Genomic DNA, 16,613 nt, shown 5'->3' with positions numbered 1-16,613 from the left:
AACATTCCTCTCTTTGTTCTAATTCTGCATCAATCTTCTCATGACTTCTTTGGTTTCCCAGGCACCCTAATACCAGGAAACAGTGTGCCCTGGAGAACGGATGAAAGTATTCTAGTGAGTAGGAAGTATTAAGTTCCACTATAAATGAATAACTTTGCACTGTGATATGTGTCTCAATCTTGTGATTAGTTAATCTTCCACCAAGAAAGTGATGATCTTGAGGAAATTAATAAAGTCAAATTTGCGGATCAGGGCAGCCCGGATGGCTCAGTGGTTTAGCATCACCTTCAGCCCAGGATGTGATCCTGGAGACCCGGGATCGAGTCCCATGTCAAGCTCCCTGCATGAAGCCTACTTCTCCCTCTGCCTGTGTCTCTGCCTGTGTCTCTGCCTCTCTGTGTGTGTGTCTCTCATGAATAAATAAATAATTTTTAAAAAAATTTCCGGATCAGCAAGACCAAGGCTCAAAGCCTGGACTTGAATCAGTTTAGCAAGGCAGTTCATTTGAAGCCTGGGTTGTGGCCAACGCAGTCCATTACCAGCATCTCACCACACTCTCATTTAATTCCAGCAGAGAATAGGATTCATTTTTTTCATAAAAGTGCAGAGGAATATTTAGGATTTCCAAGGGTCGACTCAATCAACTAGTAGGCTAAAATAAGAATTGCTTTGACAAGTATGATATAATGGATTTAATCTTTAAAATTCTTCCTCTCAAATGTTTTTCAAGCAGAAGATAACAAGAAAACTTGTCCAATGCTGATTTGTTCTCAATACTGACTTATAAACAACCTAAAATATAAAGAAAAAAAATGAACCAACAGTGTTTATATTTACAAATAAAGTACCTGAAGAAGAGAAATATGCTATCGTGCTATCATTATTCCATCCACAATCTGATAGAAGGAACTGTGAAGACATTATGAAAGCAATGTTCCTTTTTGCTTAAAAAAGAGACATGAACTGTGATCATTTGCTGTAACATCAATTTTAAATGCAATGATTTTTGTTTTAGTGTATTAGACATTTTCAAGCTCAGCCTTTCAAAAAAATATTTAAATAGGAAAAGGTTAACACAGTGGCTGCAAGTGACCAAATGTTTTATAATGTTACCACGGTAGATCCAAACCCAATAAAAACAAGTTTCAAGTTAGGACTCAGGGGAGAAGAGTGGGAAATGTAAATAGGAGCCTGTGGATATTAAGAATTTTAAATTATGAAAGAACTTTACCAAAAGGGTTATTTAACTTATAAATTTTGTAATAGATAAAGAAAAAATGTTTTGACAATTATTTGATATGTCTTTCCTTTTAGGAAAAGACCAACTTCTCTTTACAAGCCAGGTATTATCTTACAATTAAGTGATTTTGGTAATGACAATTTGATATTTCATTTTTAAATTAATTCCAGATGTTGTCTCACTATTTCATAAGCTACACAGCTGATGACTACTGCAGGAAGCAACTTTATGATGTTTGGGGTGAGACCTCTGAAAAATCCCCTTTTTCCTTCATTATAATATATCTCTTGAACAAGATGAATCATAGAAGTTGTTGTTCCTTTTTCTTCCAGTGCTATAAATTGAAAAAAAATCAGTGTAATTCAATATTGAATCTTTATACATTAAGATAGCCCAATGATTAATAAGAATTTACAGAGGCTAAAACGACTTCAGAATATACCTCTCTCTCTACTTATAGAATGGTCTTGTATTGTCCAATATAGTAGCCACTAGACATGTGTGTCTACTTAAATTTAAATTAATTAAAATTAAGTAAAACGAAAAATTCAGTTGCTTAGTCACATTAGCAAATTTCAAGTGTCTGATAACCATGTGTCACTAGTGGCTACCATACTGGATAACACAGATAAAAAATATTTCTATCATTGCAAAAAGTTCTATTGGACTTGAAAGTTTCATAAGGGACCTCAAAGGAGCACTTGGAATTGAGTATGAACTTTGATAGGGCAATGGAAAGGTGATGGGGTGGGTAGAGAGATTCCCCACCTGGAATGCAATAAAATCCAAAAATCTTACTAAAAAGAAAACAAATGTAAAAAAGAATCACGTACTGCATGACTCCTTAAATAATTTTCTGAGGAAGATAATAATAGAATTATGTAAGATTTTTTTCTTCTTGAAAAGTAATAAAAGTATTTTCTTAAAATTTAAATCTCTAACATTTCACTCAAGAGGAACACAACAGGTAACTCTCCCTTCTGGTTAATATCTCCTTGCTAGAGGGATTAAAATACAAATTCAATTCCACAAATATATTAAGTTCTTGATGCAGAATATAACAATGCAGAACTAGGGGGAAATTTTATGTTCATATTGAGTAACTGTTGACTTAATTTGAAGAAAGGAAATCTTTTCTATTGTTCATCGTGGTACTTCCTAATTATAAACTCCTTAAAGAGATCATTAGTAACTGGAGGAAATGTGGAAAGTCCCAAACAGAACATTGAAGGAAAAAAAAAAAAAAAAAAAAGAACATTGAAGGAGAAATAAAATTTAAATTAACAAAAGGCTCTATAATAAAACAATAAATTCGAGATGTGTGCCTTAAAAATCAGAGTCTGCTTTTGATTTAACAATTCTACAGTTTTTGTTTTTTTGAACCATTAATTTCTACTCATTTAAAACAACCTAGTTTTTTAATACTGTTTTTAACTTAATTTTTATTAATGCTTCATTAAAAATACTCTTAATCACTTTTTAACTTATTACTTCATTAAATAAAAAAAAAAAAAAACTCACCTTGAGCCTGCATGCGAGTTCTGATAAGGTTCAGAGGAAAGGTGGCTATCTGAGCAAAAGTGTGAGACAATGTACTACATCCCAGCAAAATCATTATCCCAGGGTCTACAGACTCTGTTGCATGATGTTCTAGCCAATAATTCTTCAAAAGCTAACAAAGAAGATAGTAGTAAATATCCTTTAGCCACCATGCAAGTCTAAGTAGAATAAAGTTCACTGCTCATTCAATTTCAATAAGCATATTGAGTAGCTTCTTCATTCGAGAATTACACTGAGCATTTTCATAGATGTTATCTCACTTAATGCCTACAGAAACTTAATAAGTCAATATTGTCATCTCCATGTTATACATTTTATAAATAAGAAACTAATTCAGAGAAACTGAGTTATCAAGTCACACACTGATAAATAAGAATGAAGCTTAATCGTTTGATCTTAATAACTATTCTCTCCAAAATCTTTACAAAAGATTGTTCCTACTCCGTGTACAGAGGGGGTTATCTCCCTACTGTCCTACCAGGGGCAGGGCACACAGATGTTTTCAAATAAATGTATTCACACAGCCTCAGTTTGAATACTCCTATGTTTTGCATCTGTATGTCTGTGTTTTGTTTATTTTGATTTTGTTTGTTCTATTTTGCCTCGTTGTTTTGGTTTGTAATGACATTGAAAGACACAAGCAAAATTCTGGAGATTCTCAGAGGGATTAACAGAATAATGTAGAGAAGACTGCATAATCCACTCTATGTTAACAAAACCACATTTTCTAAACTTTTAGGAAAGATTCATCTTTTCAAATTTTCTTTTCCTTGAATAAAAGTGGCGAGAAAAAATTATCTTAAAATAGTAGGTTTAAAAGATCACTAAGTGCCTTTAGAACTGTTCATTTATCAAAGGATACAGCTTTACCATTATATACTGAGGCAACTGCCATGAAGTGTGTAATTTGATGCTTTTGAAAAAATATGTTTCAAAATGTCTTAACTCAGTGCATTCATCAGTCATGCAATAATGAAAAGAGAAATGTGTAACATCACTCTGGTAAGAAGGCAAAAGATATTGAACTGCAGAAATAAAAGAATGGAGGGAGCCCAACATAAACAGGAGCAATGAATTTATTTTAATAAGATCACAGAAGGAAGAAAACAAAGGAGAAAAGAAATATATGCTCTAATATTCAATACTTTAAACATCTATAAAAGATATACGCATTTTTTAAAGTGCTAAACAAAATTGGCTATCTTTCATGTGATTGTGGTACCACCTGCCAAAAATACCACTGGGCCTGTGGCTGGAGAGCTGTCCTTCTTGCACTGTGAATGAATTTAAGTGATACTAGTCACATACTCTGACCTGGTTCTGATGACCAAATGGTATATATTATTACAACAGCCTGCCTAAAACATACGTATGGTCATAAAAATGAAATGATTGGCTAGAAAAGGAATAACTCAGAATTCTGCCTCATCAGCAAGCACTACACTCAGGAGATTTGCCTTATTGCCTTATCTACATGCTGCCTCTCCCTCCATCCCCCCTAAGGACTCCCCCTGTCAATTCTCATTTTCACACCTGGACAATCATCTCAGCTTTCTCAATCTTAACTGTACATCATATTTTTCTAGAGAGTTAAAAACCTAGATTCCAGGCCTCCTCCCAAAATAATTAAATCAGAATTTCTTGGATGTAGCCCAAGAATCTTCTTTTCTTTTTTTTTTTTTAAAGATTTATTTATTATTTAAGAGACAGACAGAGAGAGAGAGAGAGAGAGCACGCACGTGCGCAAATATGCATGCAGGCGGGGGCGGGGGGCAGAGGGAGAGGTAGCCCAAGAATCTTCTTTTTTAAACATCTACATGTAAATGATTTTGATATGCATTCAGAATTAAGAACCACCATTGTATCAGCATTTAGGTCTATAAATATGATCAGTAAAATCTAATTCACACACACAAAAAAAAAAACAGCAAAAAAGGAGTTATTATTAGAATACTAGACAACTATTATACAAAATGAAAAATCAAATAAAACCATTCAACTCAACCAAACTTCTTGGTCAGAAGCTATTTACAACTAGATTTTTAGAATGAAGACTATTATTATACCAAATTTTCAAATCTAACACTTAATGTCACATTATGAGAATAAACTCACCTCATAAACAGCAAAATCTATACCTGCATAAGGTAGAATGCCTAGCAAGTTGGGACTATAACCTTTGAAAAAGGTTCTAACACCTTCTTGTTTGAGAAGCTTCTTGCCACAATCAATGATCCCTGAATACTGTCCAGTTTTACCTAGAGCCAGTCTGGTCTTTAGAACCTAAATGTGAAGAATATTATAAAAATATATTGATCAGATTCACTCAACTCCTCTAGGAATGCAGTAACTGTATTACATTACAATATTTATTATCACAGAAATCAGAAAAGAAAGTAATCTTATATATAATTTTAGCTTCTCCCTAGTTGGCTTTTAACTATTAACAGATGATATAATACCGAGTTTTAGAAAAATTATTTAAACAGGAAAATGTAATTAATCACTATGGTTTTGGTTGATAACATCTACTCAACCTTCTTTAATGTACTATCAGGTAACATACTCTAAAACAAATTCATTTGAGGTAACATTATTGCTTCAAAATAAAGCAACTGCAGCCAAATTCCAAGTTAAAAAAAATATATGGTTATGTTAAAGTGAAGAAGCAATATGAAAAAAATGTATTCTGTACATATTTAAAATACATATTCTGGAAATTATTGTAACAGTGAGGCAGATAAAGTATATTCATTTAATATGATTAAATGTGCTTATGAAGCAGTAGCCTAACAAGATCAACATTCCCGTGCAATTCTCCTGATAGAAACTTACTCCTCATCCTCTTAATTTCCATTAGTTTAATTTAAGGGAGGACTATAAATACTGGGAGAAAAGGTTCTCCAAAACAGCCAAGACAAAAGAAAAAAAAAAAAAGGCATAAACTTTTTCTTGATTGGGCAAACTGTGTTTCTTGATGGAGCTGCCTCTGAGTCATCAATTGCAAGGCTTTGTTTCAAGAACTTCCCCGTAGCACCCCACACTTTCAATAACCCATTTTTAAAACTGTCTGCCCTCCCTAGGGCAGTGTACTCACTCCCTTCTTACCCAAGTAAATCTTCTCTGTCTACTTCACTGGCAGGTTTTTTCCCACTTACTCCTTAAATTAAGGTCTTCTCAAAAATTTTCTTTTCAGGATTAAAAAAACAAAACAAAACACTGCTTTTTTTCTATATAATCTCATGGCTTAAACTAGCACTTCTTTGCAGATGACACATCAAGACTTGAAATCTCTTAAGTCCTTAGTATCACATTTGCAACTGCCTGCTGAAAATCAAAACCTGGTTGTCTACCAACCACTCAAATTAAATATGTGCAAACCTGAACTCATCATCTCTCACTGTCTGGACTACTTCCGCCACTCTCAAACTCTGTTACATCACTCAGATGTAGCTCTCCTAAATACTTAGGCACAGAACCCAGACGAAGCATCACCTTCTTCCTTTCTCTCTGTCCTACCTTCCACTTCTCAGGCTGTCAGTTCTCAAGACAGCTCTAACATGAGTCAGTTCCCTTTAGTTAATATATTTCAAGGCTTTACTATCACTTTCCTGAATGGTGGCAATCTCTTGCATGTAGTCATCCCATATCTCTAGTCTCTCTCACTCTAAAAAACTTTACCAAGATTATATTTCAGGCTCCAAAGTCTTTAATGGCTTCTTGTTTTTTAAGAAATAAAAATTATATTTCTTACACTGAATTCAAGAGCCTTTCTGGTTTGGCCTCAATCCATATTTGGATATGGATATTCAATATTCAATCCAATATTCAATATTCAATATTCAATCCAAACCTAAATATCTGCTCTTTTGCCTCCATTCCTTTGCTTAAGTCATTATTTCCACCTAAAATTCCTTTCCTCATTATCTCTGAATGTCCAAAATCTAAGCCAAACTCACATATTCTATTCATGTCTTTCATGAAACTCCTAACTGGAAATAATTTCTCCCCTCTGAATTTCCATAACACTTCATATTGATCTCCCTTCCAGGATTTTTACTTTCTATTTTGGATCATCATTATTGATGTACATGTTTTAGCTCCCCATCTAGGCTATAATTTGCATGATCAAAATGCTTGTCTGATTTGTCTCTGCATCTAGAAAAATACCTTAAACTTAGTAGCTGTGTAATACAGATTTGATTTGATTAATGATTAAGTGATTCTATCAGTCAAGCAAGCAAGCAATCAATGATTTTTTTATCTTCTTGATACATCTACAATACCACCTTGATCCTAAATAAACAAGCAAACAAAAGAAACATTTACTAGGGCCAACTAACACTTGGTATGAGATTTGAATCCTGTAGCTATTAAGCTGCTTATTGTACAAAATCCAGATCTACTTTCGTTTATTTTAAGAATTATAATTTGTGAGGCACCTGGGTGGCTTAGTCAATTAATTGGGTATCCAAGTCTTGATTTTTGGCTCAGGTCATGATCACAGGGTTGTGAGATCAAGCCCCAAGTGGAGTAGAGATCAGCGTGGAATCTACTTCTCTCCTTCTACCTCCTTCTCCCTCTCCCCTTTCACTTGCTACCCCCAGAGCCCCACTCACACTCTTTCTCTCTCTCTCTCTAATAAATTGATAAATAAATCTTTTTTAAAATGTTATAATTTGTGTTGAAAGCATTACTTTACTTAAAGTTTTATAATAATACATACCTCCATGGGGTAAATACAGGTCTGGGCAGTTGCACCAGCCAATGAGCCAGATATAAACCTCTCAATAATTCCTATTTTAGCACCATCAAAACTAAGCCACTTCTTATACTGTATAAATAAAAGTATTGAAATGTATAAAATTACTGAAATGTAATATCTCTCTCTCTATATATATATATATATATATATATATAGTTCCTAAGTTTAAAACATTAATTAGTATTATAAAATTATTTGAAAAAGTATTCTAGACATCTGATATTAGCATCTAGAGGAATACTTGATTTTAATTTTTATGCAATTAGTTGTCTAAGATAATAAGTAAGACTCCTCTATTAGGCCTCCAATTTTTTTTTCCCCACAAAATGAGCTAGCAAGAGTGAGTCATTTAAGCATATTCATGAATGTACTATTTCATAAAAAGCATGTAAATGACAAAAAGGGGGAAAGGATTGTGTATGTTATCTCTAAATAGACTAAAGCCCTATGCCTTACATATGCAAGGTACTTAATATTGTTTGATTACTGGATAATCAAGAATAGTAACAATGTGAGAGGCTCTTTCGTTACAAGAAATAATGAGTTACTCCAGTTAACTTACATAGCAGGGAGGTTACCGCAATGACACATATAGAAATAAGGAAAACAAATAGCATAAAGGTCCAGGCTTCACAGGAACTACAGTAAGTCAAGCTTCTTGGAGATTGAAACTAGAAACTCATTTAGGATCCAAAATAGCATTAGCAAACTGATTATCTTGTCACCTCCTAGGCAAGATGTTTTCCTGTTTGGTGTTTCTAGAGGCCTATCATCAATATGATTCAGCTATTCTCTATGAACTAACTCTAGTCCTCAAATCAGTAACTCCCTATCAGAAAGTGTGATTGGGGATCCCTGGGTGGCTCAGTGGTTCAGCGGCTGCCTTTGACCCAGTGCATGATCCTGGAGACCCAGGATCGAGTCCCACATTGGGCTCCCGGCATGGAGCCTGCTTCTCCCTCTGCCTATGTCTCTGCCTCTCTCTCTCTCTCTATCATGAATAAATAAAAAATCTTAAAAAAAAAATAAAGAAAGTGTGATTGATTCAGTTGGTAATAGAGACTGCTGTATGTCCCTTGTACTAACTTCTCCTCCTTTTAGTAATATCTTCCTTCCTCCTTTTAGTAATAGAGCTGACTCAGCTGCAAACTACACTTCCCTCTTCTTTCTTGCAGCTAGGTTGTGTAGCTGAGTGACTAATTTTGGCCAGTGAGTAAAAAGAGAAGTTGAGTATGTAAATTCTGACATCTCTTTAAAGATGCTTATCCCAGACTATGCTTTCCTCCACCTGAGGAATGGCAAAAATGGAAGCAACCTCTGAAGCCATGTATTGAAGATGGCAGAGCGGTGTACTGCTAGCCCTGGACCCCTGGCCTCTATCTCATTAAGCTACTGTATTTTGGAATCTGTTCATTATAACAGCTTAGGATGAACCCCAACAAGAGCAGAAATTGGTTACTAGATGTGGGGTACTACCATAAATAAAACCTAAAATATATGACACTGGCTTTATTGTTAGGACACAGATATTACAGTCTAAAAAGATGATGATCTTTCTAATGCTTTGTGGAAATGCATGATAAAACTGCCTATGATAATTTGGAAGGTAGATCATGTGCTTTTCGAGCCTAAAGTTCTAGGAAAACTAACTGTAAAATCTCAGAATGGTGGTCGGTGTTGCCCACTCCTTGCTGCTTTTATCAAGATCTTTTAAGACATGAGCTAATGCAGCTCTCTGCTTTTCTGCCTCAGAGCCTTCTCCAAAGCCAATTTTCAAGCAGAAATGGAAGGAAATGGAGCGCTGCTAAGGGAGTTCTCTTAGCCTGACTTGATAGTCAAGAATGGTGGGCTTCTAGTCGGAAAAGCCACCTGCTCTGTACCACAACACAAGGAAAGGAGATTGTTCTAAAGAGCTTGCCTATCTGACAAAATCAGATTAGGGGTGTTGTCATCTGATTTCAGCCTATTGTTTCCATTGACATCAACATAGCCTGCTATAAAAATGAGAGAGAAGGGAAATGACTAAGCACAGGAGCTGGAAAATAAAATATCAGAGGAGAGATTTTTGGATGTTGCTACTCCATGTGATACTAACTAGAAACAGAGAAGTGTAAGAAGTTTTTGAAAGAACTGTATGCTAGAAAACCCATATGCAAAGCCTGTAACACCCTATGTTCTGTTGCTCTCTGAAGCAACTCTCAGGCCCCCAAACCTAAGCAGGCTTTAGCTGGCCATGGTAGGCACTTCCAGAGCCCCACCTACATCTGGACAGTTCTGTGCAGACTCACAGATTCACTTCACTGACAGAAACACATCAAAAGCAAAAGCCTCTCATCTCTCTTCTTTTTTGCCTAAGGGCCTTCTCTGAAGCTATGGGAGCCTATCCAGCCCAGAAGTCTGGGGAATTTAAAGTCCTAAGAGCAATCCTCATATAATATAGGACATAACCTGGTAGATAAATAGCTCAGCTCTCTTCCGTCAGACAGATAATTCTGGGAGCTATTCCGTACACTTCCTAGAAGTTCCCTCAGAATCAAGCCCCTACCACCTATAGCTGAAACCTTACTTATACCCTTATATTGGCCCGTCTTCCTTCTGTGTCTCACTGTTCCTTCTTCCTCACAAATAAACTAGCTGCACCTAGACTCTATGGAGGGGGGAGGAGGGGAATTCAAATTAAAACAGTTGGTATTACTTCAAAAGTAGGCCTATACACCAAATAAAAGTCAGAGATTGTCAGTGTGTCAAAAAACAAGACCCAACTATATATTGTCTACAAGAAACTCACTTTAGATATTAAGACACATATAGATTAAATGTAAATGAATGAAGAAAATTATACCATGTTAACACCAATCAAAAGAAAGTGGGAGTAGCTATATTAACTTTAGACAGAGCAGACTTCAGACAAAGAAAAGTTACCAGGGATAAAGAAGGGCATTAACAATGATAAAGGTGTTTATTATCAAGAAGATGTAACAATCCTTAGCCCATAGGTGCCTTTCATCAGAGCACCAAACTACATGAGGTCAAAACGGATAGAAGTACAAAGAGAAATAGATGAATCCACTATCATAGCTGGAGATTTCAGCAACCTCTATTAGAAATAGACAGATCCAGAAAAAAAAATCAGTAATGACATAGCTGAACTCAACACCACCATCAATCAACTGATATCCATAGACTATTTCATCTAACAGTAGCAGAGTACACATTCTTCTCAAGCTTACATGGAACATTCACCAAGAAAGACCACATTCTGGCCCATAGCCCACACCTTAACAAATTTAAAAGAATGGATGCTCTAAGACTACAATGAAAATTAGAAATCAGTAATGGAAAGATAATCTTTTAAAATATCAAAATATGTGGAGATTTAAAAACACACTTCTAAATAAAACACAGATCAAAGAAGAAGTCTCAAGAGAAATTTTAAAATATTTTTAACTAAATTAAAATGAAGACACAATTTCTCAAAAGGAGTGAGAAGGAGTACATAGAGGGAAATATATAGCATTGAATACATATACTTAAAAATACGAAAGATCTAAAAATCAGTAATCTGTTTCCACCTCAGAAAACTAGAAAAAGAAGAGCAAATTAAATCCAAAGTAAGCAGAGGAAAAACTATGATAAGAATTAGAACAGAAATCAGTGACATTGAAAATAGAGATTTAATAGAGAAAAATCAACAAAATCAAAAGCTGGTTCTTTGAAAAGTGGTCCTACAAAGTTGGCCTGCTGATGTTAGAACTGGATCACTCACCAGTCACTTAGCAAACAATGGGGTCTTTGTTGGTAAGTGGGATGATGATAATCTATGGTATGCTGTAGCATTATGATTATTAAGGTTCATAGTCATAGTAGCTTAGGATGAAGTACTAGTAGACAGAAAAACATTACATTATGCAGCTGCCCTAATACTTGAACAGCATGGGCATAATTATAAGGATTGTGGAGTTGGCTGATTCTAATTCATTGTCTTAGAAACTCTGAAGGAAGACAATGTCAAGTTGGCTAACTATCTCCTTAAACCATGTTATGAACCCTATAAGGCTTCCATTGCAGCATTCAAAGAGATCCTTATAGACAGCTAAAAATCAGTCCCAGGATATAAATGTAAAGGTAACAGAGTTACTAAGGAAACAATGTAGAGTTTCAAAAGGTCCCCTATGCTAGTAGCAAACATCATTTTGTCTTATTTCAAGAAATTGCCACAGCCACTCCAGTTTTCAGCAACCACCACCCTGCTCAGTTGGCAGCCCTCAACATCCAGGCAAGACCCTCCACCAGCAAAAAGATCACAACAACTCACTGAAAGCTCAGATGATGCTTGGCACTTTTAATTAGAGTATATACATAGGATTTTTTAGACATAATGCTATCATACACTGAATAGACTACAGTACAGTGTAAACATACTTTTATATGAACTAGGAAACCAAAAATTTGACTCACTTTATTGAGCTCATCCAGAACCAAACTTGCAATATCTTCTCAGTATGCCTGTATTTACAGTGACATTTACTGCTGTGTACATTCCAGTTTTCTCTCTCATTAAAGTCTAATTTTTTTAAATTAAATTTAAAATCTGATCTTTGGGATGCCTGAGTGGTTCAGGTGGGTTAAGTGTCTGTCTTTGACTCAGGTCATGATCCCAGGATCCTGAGATCAAGTCCTACATCAGGCTCCCTGCTCAGTGGGAGCCTGCTTCTCCCTTTCCCTCTGCCCCTCCCCCTGCCTGTGTGCTCTCTCCCTCTCTCTCTGTCTCTCTCAATATGAGAAATAAATAAATAAAATTTAAAAAATCATAAAATAAAATTTGATCTTTATCACATAATTCCATAGGCGATAACATTTTACCTGTTCATAGGCTCCAATCTTGAGCGCTGTCTCAGGTGCAATTTTAAAAATATTTACACCATTTCCCCGCCAAAGACAGCGAATTCCTCCTTCTTTTAACATCTGCTCAAAACCGCCAATCAATCTCATTCTCCTTGACTTTGTACTATGAACCTACAAATGAACAGGAAATTTATTTTAAAATTTATTTTGTTGATAATATGTCATTGATGTTATTATTGCTAATAAAGTAATGATGATACATAAATGTATACATCTATGAACTTCAATGCCATTTTCATTGTCCTTTAGAGACATATAAAATTGATAGATTATTTCTGTTGTTGTTGCTCCCAAATACACACTTTAATCTTATATATCAAAGAGAACAACTTAAAGAAAACAGGAATAACTTAATTATCAGAAAATTTTTGCATACACAAAATGTGTTGTTGCTGCTAAAATTAAAGAGTACACTGAAATATGCACTGAGAAAGGAATGGAGGAAAGGACATCAAATTTTCAATAGTGGATACTTCTAGGTAGCAACCTGTTATGGCTTCAACTTTGTCCCCTTGAAATTTCTATGTTGAAGTCCTAATGCCCATTACCTCAGAATGTAACCTTACTTGAAGTTAGGGTCTTTACAGAGATAATCAATTTATAGTAAGGTCTAAAAGTGTGCCCTAAAATCTGATATGATTACTGTCTTTATAAAAAAGGGAAATTTGGACAGAGACATGTACAGGGCGAAGGCAATATGAAGAGACATAGAGAAAAGACAGCCATCTATGAACCAAGAGGAGAGGCCTGGAACAGATCCTTTCCTCACTGCCCTCAAGGAACCAACCATGCAGACACCTTGATCTCAGACTTAGAGCTTTCAAAACTGTGAGACAATAAAATTCTGTTGTGTAAGCCAGTCAGTATGTGATATTTTGTTAGAGCATCCTTGGCAAACCAATACAAAAGGATTACAGGTCATTTTTAATGTCTTCCTTTATACTTTTTGTAGTTTCCCATTTTTTCTAATGTATTATTTTATAATAAAAATAATATTATTATTTATTTTTAAGAAAGTTAAAATTAGAACATTAGTAAAACACCCTCTTATCTCAAATATATGAGAATAATAATGAGAAAGCAAAGTGAAATGGGCATTCTCATGTCCTGTGTGAAGAAAAAGTCTGGAATAGAATTTAACAGTATACACATATGTACACACACACAGCCTTAAAAATGTTCATAGGATTACTTAACTTCTAGGAATTCTTTCTAAATAAGTAATCTTAAATACAAAAAAAAGATTTACAAGCAATGATGTTCATCATTATGAACAATTCCGAATTATAATTTAAAAAATTTTAAAAACCATGTACATGTCCAAGAATAAGAAAAAACAATAAAAAATTTAATATGACACATCTACTTGAAATAATACAGTCATTAAAATCTATACCTGAAGAATACACAAATATTTGAAATATTTGAAGAATATTTGAAATAACATGAAAACATCCTCATGCTATACTGTTAATCACAAAAACAAAAAATAATATATAAATTATTCATAAGGTGAGCACTGCTACTGAGTAAGGGGCATTCTTTCTATAGACACAGGAGATCTGGAGAAAGAAAGCCCAAATCTGTTCAGGGTTGCATTTTGGATCAGACCTGAGTGTTCTCAACTTGGTAATTGTAAAAAAGGACAAAAAAGGGTATTTCTAGGCTGATACTACTGTGCCTCATCACCTGGTGCCCCACAAAAGCTAGCAGGATCTGCAAACTTTTTAATCTCTGCAGAAGGTGATGCCCACCACTATGTTGTCAGAAAGCCTGTGAACAAAGATATGTGAAACCCAGGACCCAAGGGCCCAGCATTCAGCGTCTCATTGCTCCATGTGTCCTGAGACACAAATGATGCCTCTGAAGAAACAACGTGCTAAGAAAAATAAGGAAGAATCCACAGAACACGCTAAACTTTTGGCTAAGAGAAGGAAGGAAGCCAAAGGAGAATTTCAGGAAGCTTGTTGAGAAATGGAGGCTATCACCTCTGAGAGCTCCTACCTCTATATCTGAGTCTATCAGAAGTAAGATTTTCTAAGAATAACAAATAGAGATCAGACAACAACTAAAAAACCTATTCATAATCCATTACCAAACGTCACCAAGGTTACCAAAAAACGCAAAGACAATAAAACACCCAGGTATATGAATTTAATTACAAATTTAAACTCACTAGATTGTGAGTTGTTAATTTTTATACCCTTGTGACGAAAGTATTCAGCAAATACTAAATTTTGACAGTTCACAGATTAAACTATGCACTATTTTAAAACTACTATTGACAATTCATTATTCAGTAAAATAAAGATAATTAGACAACATTACCTCTAGTGAAATATCAATCAATAGTACACTCTAGGTAACTTATTTTCCAATTCCTAAAAATATGCTTTATACTTAAATAGTACAATAGAACCATGCTATTATGTAGTTGCCAGGGTCTATAGATAATCGATTAATAAGACTAATTGTATCTTATCACTTCTTTGATATATTCAGTTAGAGTTCTGAAAAAACTTCTAGTAGAGTGTTCTATTATTACTTCAAATAAAAATTAATTTAAATAGCACACAAGCATCCTTAAGAAAATTAAGAAATATTTTAATATTACAAATAAGAAAATTTACATTTTCAGAAAAATGTGAAATTTTAATGAGAAACTACCTGCATTATGACTTTCAAGCGGTCAAATGGTGCTGTGCATGTCCTTGCAACTGCACCAGCTATTCCTCCTGCCACCAAACGCCTCCACCAATCTCCAGAACGCTTTTCTTCTTCAGTAAATTCATCTGGAATAGATATACTCTCCCCTATGTCAATTATCTGATGAAATGTAAATATGAATTACACAATAAAGAAAAGTATAAACTCTTGGTAAATTAATAGGATAATTTTTTAAAGGATAACTTTTTACAAAGACCAAAACCCAAAGACTGTTTTCATATCTCACCTCCTGTTAATGAATACTGACAATTTTCTCACCACTTGTACTATACCAAATGATTTTTTTTTAATTTTTTTATTTATTTATGATAGTCACAGAGAGAGAAAGAGAGGCAGAGACACAGGCAGAGAGAAGCAGGCTCCATGCACCGGGAGCCCGACGTGGGAATCGATCCTGGGTCTCCAGGATCGCGCCCTAGGCCAAAGGCAGGCGCCAAACCGCTGCGCCACCCAGGGATCCCCCAAATGATTTTTAATAATACATTCACATATAGATTTAAAATCTGTAAAATACATTCCTATTAAATTAGAGTTATTAATTTTAAATTATCAAGCTATTTAGATTCATCTTTTCCATGAAAAATGTAAACTCTCAGGCAGGGATCATGTCCTAGTCACACAGCACAATGCCTGCCACACAATATGTTAGGAATAAATGCTTAATTAAGTTTCTCTATTTTATTTCAAATTCTCTCAAATTCCACTGTGTACTTACCTATTCTGTCAGAATTCGAGAGTGGTAGTTTATACGCTTTAACTTCTTTCTCTATTATTTACATTGACTCTTCTCTCAAATGACAATTTTGTTTTTAAAACTCTGGACTCGAACAGCGTTTGCATTTCACTTTGTTTTTAGTCATCATACATATTTTTGCTAAGATTAGCCATTTTTTACTAAATGTTGAGGCAATGTGACTCCCTGGTGAGAGTGTCACACTGAACGCAGAGGATCTAGGTTTCGTTTTTCACTTGTCAATCACTAGGTTTCAAGTGACAAGTCAATTCCCTGCTTCTTAGTTTTCCCACCTTCATTTATGCATTCATTGAGTGTCCCCTTCACAAGTACCATTCCACCTCAGGACTTTGTCCTTGATTTTCCATTTACCTAGGACATTTCTCCTTGGCTCTTTCCATGGAGTCCTCTCTAATACTTAGCACAATACTAATTAATTCATTTCCATCTTTTGCTTGTTTCCTCCTTTAGAACATAAGCCTGAGAAGAGCAGCAATGTGGTCTTTTTTGTGCGTGGTTGTATACCTTGCACTTTGGTCAGTGGAGATAAGTGTGCTGAGTAAATATTTGCTGAATTAATTAACACATCAGGTGCTGGACTGTGTATTCATAATATGGTGCAGAAATTAGTTTCTTTACTCTGTGATCTTACAGTATAATACAAAAGACAGGAAAGGAAACAA

The 16,613-nt window shown here is 34.9% G+C and overlaps 1 protein-coding gene across 5 annotated transcripts in view; it reads right to left on the bottom strand.

The window, feature by feature from the left end:
• Nucleotides 1-693: 693 nt before the first annotated feature.
• Nucleotides 694-16,613, bottom strand: part of LOC112640744 (calcium-binding mitochondrial carrier protein SCaMC-1-like) — a 49,603-nt gene continuing 33,683 nt past the window's right edge. For 2 of the 5 annotated variants that reach the window (XM_025417442.3, XM_025417444.3), the window contains exons 5-10: nt 15,138-15,296; nt 12,429-12,581; nt 7,527-7,634; nt 4,916-5,083; nt 2,762-2,912; nt 799-1,574 (exon numbers count right to left, since the gene is read on the bottom strand). In XM_025417442.3, the coding sequence (XP_025273227.1) occupies nt 1,396-1,574; nt 2,762-2,912; nt 4,916-5,083; nt 7,527-7,634; nt 12,429-12,581; nt 15,138-15,296 (918 nt within the window). In that variant the 3' untranslated portion in view covers nt 799-1,395. The other 3 variants (XM_025417446.3, XM_025417445.3, XM_049111607.1) reach the window with 3 other exon arrangements.

This window comes from Canis lupus, chromosome 6, assembly GCF_003254725.2.
Source record: "Canis lupus dingo isolate Sandy chromosome 6, ASM325472v2, whole genome shotgun sequence".
Lineage (NCBI taxonomy): Eukaryota > Metazoa > Chordata > Mammalia > Carnivora > Canidae > Canis > Canis lupus.
The sequence above is the reverse complement of the archived record's forward strand: the minus strand, read 5'-3'. Positions and strand labels throughout refer to the sequence as shown.